The sequence below is a fragment of the Carassius auratus genome, chromosome 37 (genome assembly GCF_003368295.1).
Source record: "Carassius auratus strain Wakin chromosome 37, ASM336829v1, whole genome shotgun sequence".
NCBI classification, from domain to species: domain Eukaryota; kingdom Metazoa; phylum Chordata; class Actinopteri; order Cypriniformes; family Cyprinidae; genus Carassius; species Carassius auratus.
In genome coordinates, this window is record NC_039279.1 from 993,538 (window position 1) to 999,537 (window position 6,000).

Below are 6,000 nucleotides of genomic sequence, written 5' to 3' on the forward strand. Positions count from 1 at the left end.
TTTATTTCATTTTATTTTCTGTACATATATTTTTATGTCAGACAAGATGGTATCTAATGATCCATCTAATGTATTTTTTTTTTTACTTATTTCATTTTTATTTTACTTTTTTTTTTAATTGATTGAATTGTTTTAATTACATTTTTAGTACATATATGTTTACGTCAGAAAGGATCTAATGTATTTATACATTTTTGATATTGTTTTATTTGTCATTTTAGATTTTATTTTTATTTATTTATTATATTTTTATTTATGTCATAGTCTGTAATCATTATGTACTTAACCCACAAATGGTTATTTTATTCAGAAAACTAGCAAGGAGCTATGAAAAAATTATTTACAGAATTTGACAGATCAAAATAAATTTGAAAACAATTATGTGGAAAAAAATACAATAAAAATTGCAGAGTAGTTGTTTTCATTAGCACAAATCATCTACTGTAACTGAAGCAATACGACTCTTTCAGGTCTGGTGGATGAAGCGATCGACACCAGGTCTCTGCTGGATGCATCAGAAGAAGCCATCAAGAAAGATCTGGACAAGTGTCAGGTGGCTATGGCCAATCACCAGCCTCAGATGCTGGTCGCCGGGGCAACCAGCATCGCCCGGCGAGCCAATCGGATCATGCTGGTGGCGAAGCGAGAGGTGGAGAACTCAGAGGATCCCAAGTTCAGAGAGACAGTGAAAGCAGCATCAGACGAGCTCAGCAGAACCATCTCACCGATGGTCATGGACGCCAAGGCCGTGGCCGCCAACATACAGGACCAAGGTGAGACACACAACATACAGGACTCATCACTCATACTGTACATCTATTTAAATCTAGTGCACTGTTGAAGATCTGCTTGGAGAACGGTTGGTTGAAAGTAGATCTGCATGTCACAGGGAAAATATCTACTGGCGATTTATCTGATTTAAAATTTAGTTTTCCATTTAAAATGCAACTTTATTTGGCTTTACAATATAAATATGACCATAAAAGGTTTTTTTTTTTTATTTAATTCTTATTTTTTATTACTACTACTACTACTACTACTACTAAATAAAAATATTAAACAAAATAATAACTATCCCTATTGTAATATTTCATTGTTATGCTTGTTAATATTATATAATTTAACCAAAAATGTTGTGATTTATTATAAATATGACTATAAAATGATCAATAAAAATGATGATTATTATTATTATTATTAGTTCTAAATAAAATTTGATTACATGATTGTATATGTTTGTAGGGATTCATCATTTGGCCAATAATTTAATGATTTATATATTAGCATATTAGCAATTAGTTTATATTGTTATTGTAAAAATTGTTATTAAAACTAACAAATAAAAAAATAAAACTACCAAACAAAAAATTACTATTGTTATTATTATTAACAAAATGTTTAATAAATAATTTAGCAAAAAACTTGTGATTTTATATAAAAGTATGACTATAAAATCATCTGTTATTATTATCATTATTATTAGTAGTAGTATATAACTTAATATTACAAATATTACACAAAATAAGAAATATTGCTATTGTAATATTTCACTGAAGTATGTGTTTATAGGGCTTCACGGTTTGGCAAAAATGTGGTTTATAAAAAATAAAATATTATAATATTTTGTCCAACTATATAAATATAATAACAACTACTACTAATAAAAAAAACTACTTAAAAAAAAAAGCAGTTTTTTTTACATTTCACTGTAAAAAAAAAAAAAAAAAAAAAAAAAGGGTATTTAGGGGGGAAATAATCTGTTTTTTACAATATAGATGTAAAATAGATTGTCTCAATGTTTAAGACTTTCTTTAATTATCTGTATGACTGGTTAAACCTGCAAGTCTCATTCGAAGTTTGGAAAGCTGGTCATGTTCTGGGATGAATTCGATCGCAGCTTCATCTGAACCGGTGTCTGTTGTGTTCCTGCTCAGGTCTTCAGAGGGGCTTCCTGGACTCGGGTTATAAGATCCTGGGCGCCGTGGCTAAGGTCCAGGAGGCGTTCCAGCCGCAGGAGCCGGACTTCCCTCCTCCTCCTCCTCCGGATCTGGAGCAGCTGCAGGTCAGATTCACCACAGCTGCACACATTTACTACACCAGCACGACTTTAAACACTGACCCCGTCTCTCGTTCAGATCAGCGACACCGCCGCTCCTCCCAAACCGCCTCTTCCGGAGGGTGAGGTGCCTCCTCCCAGACCTCCGCCGCCGGAGGAGAAGGACGAGGAGTTCCCGGAGCAGCAGGCCGGAGAGATGGTCAGCGAGCCCATGATGGTGGCCGCCCGGCAGCTGCACGAAGAGGCTCGCAAGTGGTCCAGCAAGGTGAGTCTGGAGCCCGGGTTCGGGGGGGTTTGAGGCGCATGTGTTGATACTAAACCTGGTTTCCTGCAGGGCAATGACATCATCGGAGCGGCCAAGCGCATGGCTCTGCTGATGGCCGAGATGTCTCGACTGGTCCAAGGTGCCACCGGGAATAAGAGAGCGCTCATCCAGTGCGCCAAAGACATCGCTAAAGCCTCGGACGAGGTCACGCGCCTCGCCAAAGAGGTCGCCAAACAGTGCACAGACAAACGCATACGAACCAACTTACTGCAGGTATGATGAACGCATGATGTCTTTCAGGGTTTGAGATTTAATAGAGTTTTTACACAGAAAGCTACCAAAAATGCTCAAGCGAACTGCGACCAGATTGATTGAATTCCAGTTTAATTTAGGGCTGTATTATTTGGGGGATATAACTATTGATTTCTCTGAATCAGAATTGTGATTGCAGTATTTTTATGTAAAAGAAGGTGAAAATGATCTCTCAGGCAGATAAAACCACCTTTACAGAAAGTATTGTGCATTAGCATTATATAAAAGATGTATATTGCATGATTGTCCTGGTATTAATGAATGCAACCTTCTGAACACATCAGCAAAGAAAAAAAGAAAAACAAACGTTTTGTTCAAATTTTATATATATATATATATATATATATATATATATATATATATATATATATATATATATAAATAAAACAATCAAAAAAATATTTTAATATTAAAAAGATTATTGTTGTTATATATAAAATATAACATTGATATATATATATATATATATATATATATATATATATATATATATATATATATATATATATATATATATATATATATATAAAAAAATCAAAAATCAATGTTAATATTAACATTTTTATTGTTATATATATATATATATATATATATATATATATATATATATATATAAAATATTTTAATCAAAAAATAAATATTGTAATATTTTACTGTAAAATAAAAAATTAAGAAATATTTTTTAAAAATGAAGAAAAATTATAAAATGTACAAAAAAATAAAAAAATATTAACATCAGTTTTAACAGTACATCTGTAAATTTACAGCAGTAATATCTATGACTTAATTTCTTCATTTTCAAATGTTAAACCATCTAGATTTTGGGGGATTGGGGGGATTTTGATTCACCAAAGTGACTCACATTCACATGCAGTTTGTTCAGAATCAGACCAGGATTCGTTCAGTGAAGCGCATGCATCCGTTCAATACATCCCTCCAATCATAGGCATGCATTCAAATGCAATCTGCTTGCATTTGCTTTGTGCTTTTTAGAGAACAAAATGTTTTTATGCATGCATGAAAATGACTGGAAACGTTGATTTAACACTGCTACAATAGTTAAAATGGTCCGACTAAAACAGATTAGAATCAACTTTTTGGACGAGGGACAGTGCAGAGGATGCACAGACAGATTGACTATTGAGGGATACTTTAATGTGTTTGTGTGTGTTTGTGCAGGTGTGTGAGAGGATTCCCACCATCAGCACACAGCTGAAGATCCTCTCCACGGTGAAGGCCACTATGTTGGGACGCACCAACATCAGCGAGGAGGAATCGGAGCAGGTCAGCTGTCGCCTCTGCTCCTCTCTGAACCCTGTTTGTGGATGAAAGCGCTCTAAATGTGCTCTGGTTCTCCCGCAGGCCACAGAGATGCTGGTTCACAACGCTCAGAACCTGATGCAGTCGGTGAAGGAGACGGTGAGAGAAGCCGAGGCCGCCTCCATCAAGATCCGCACGGACGCCGGCTTCACCCTGCGCTGGGTCCGCAAGACGCCCTGGTACCAGTGAGGGAGGAGCCAGCGCTGATATCCCAGCATGCACTGGGGGAAGCATTACAGTCCAGGTCCACTGTGTCAAAGCAGACGTGTCGTCCACATCTGGACTCAACTATTCCAAATCGAAACCTTGTTCTTGAACGACCATGAGTTAGAAAAGAAGGGACGCAACTTTTTTTTCTAATGTTTTACTTTGTGTTGACGGATCCCAGGTTGATATTTTTGAGGAAAAGGTATTTTAGAAAGGTCTTATTTTCTTTCTTTTTTTTTTTTTGCATTCTGAAGCCGTGTCCTTTATATACAGTACACACACCAACAGCCTTGTTCTCACTCTTTGAATGTATTAATAGATGTCACATGCACAAACTAATGCAATGTCTTCACAAACAAAAACACAAGCACAGATTTTGGATTATGAAATCCTCTGATATGCAAAGTGTTCACTGTGCATCTAAATTAAATTTTCGTTCAGGGGCGACGCTGCAAACTCTAACACAAGTACTGAAATGAAGAGAGAATCAAACCTGCGACCTGGTGCTTCCTGTAATCTCTGCCAAAGCAGTCCGTTTGCATGATATAACCACACACACACACACACACACACACACACACACATGCACTGCCGTCCTCGTACACTACTACAGAAAGCACACTCAAGTATATTTATCTGAGTGAGAATCGGCTCTTTTCACATCTTTGTCTTTTCTATCGTTGAGGAGAGCAGCAGGCTTGATGTAAATAATGTGTTCATCTTTAAAGTCTGCCTGTAAGACCTGATGTGCCTTGTCATAATAAAAGAACTAATTATCAACTCAGTCATATATGTGTGGGACTTTATATGTTGGCAAATGGTCGATGAATATGTAATCTACTGTATGATGCTAATTAAATTGGCCTTCTAAATATTAAGCTATTTATTTCAGATTAATGCTCTACATTTTATTTTTGTTGTCACTAACACTTAAGTCCCTTCATTGCAGTTTTAACCAGTTAACCCTTTATAAAATTCTTAATTTCTATATATATATATTAGATTTTTGATGTATAATACCCCCAGTTGAAGTTAAAAATGGCTTACATTTTTTTAATGACAAGTTTTAATTCATAATTAAAAAATAAAGTATATATATTAAAAAGTATTAAATTATCCATTTTTACTTTATTATTATTTTTTTTTTTTGCAACGAAAGAATCAGGAAAGAAGACCAATAAATATGCATATTAATTGAATCCAATTAAATCGGGTGTATTTCACCCATTTAATTATGCTTATTACATTGACACATTGATAGATTCTACAGGTATTCCATTAATCTACTTTTTAAATATTAATTCCTTGCTCAAAAAACATAATTTAACTTATTTTAAAGGTTATTATTCCTACTGTACCTTTAAGACTACTACTGTAGCCTATATATATATATATATATATATATATATATTCATTCTTGACTGATTTAATAATGTACAGCGCATGCATTCCTGTGCTCGTGCGTCTTGCATTTGATATCATAACGTCATATATATGCAACACAGTGCATGCATGGTGTTTTTAAAGCGATGGTTACATGCTGTAACGTGTGCATGCGAGAATATGACACTTTGTCACGCGCGTGCATCATTTTTGTCTTTTGATGCTGGATTCCATCGGATGCATGTAACTTTGTTATGATGATGACAAGATTTCAGACCTTAAAAAACACTTGTGGGTTTGTCAGCCAATCAGAGTGATGGATATATCCATGCGCTCTACTTGCCTGCATGTGTAATAACCAATCATCACCCAACTGTATGGAGCCGCTTCCGGGTTGCGGGACTCGAATCGCACGCGCTCGCAGCGTGTAACAGACTTACTGTTAAAACAGACAATC

The 6,000-nt window shown here is 35.2% G+C and overlaps 1 protein-coding gene across 2 annotated transcripts in view; it reads left to right on the forward strand.

Moving 5' to 3' along the window:
* The window catches only part of LOC113055776 (vinculin-like), a 29,319-nt gene extending 24,372 nt beyond the window's left edge, over positions 1-4,947 (forward strand). For both annotated transcript variants that reach the window (XM_026222126.1, XM_026222127.1), the window contains 6 exons: positions 471-773; positions 1,935-2,062; positions 2,136-2,321; positions 2,391-2,594; positions 3,813-3,917; positions 3,996-4,947. In XM_026222126.1, coding sequence (XP_026077911.1) covers positions 471-773; positions 1,935-2,062; positions 2,136-2,321; positions 2,391-2,594; positions 3,813-3,917; positions 3,996-4,142 — 1,073 coding nt within the window. In that variant the 3' untranslated portion in view covers positions 4,143-4,947. The remainder of the gene's footprint in view (positions 1-470; positions 774-1,934; positions 2,063-2,135; positions 2,322-2,390; positions 2,595-3,812; positions 3,918-3,995) is intronic.
* The last annotated feature ends 1,053 nt before the right edge of the window (positions 4,948-6,000 follow it).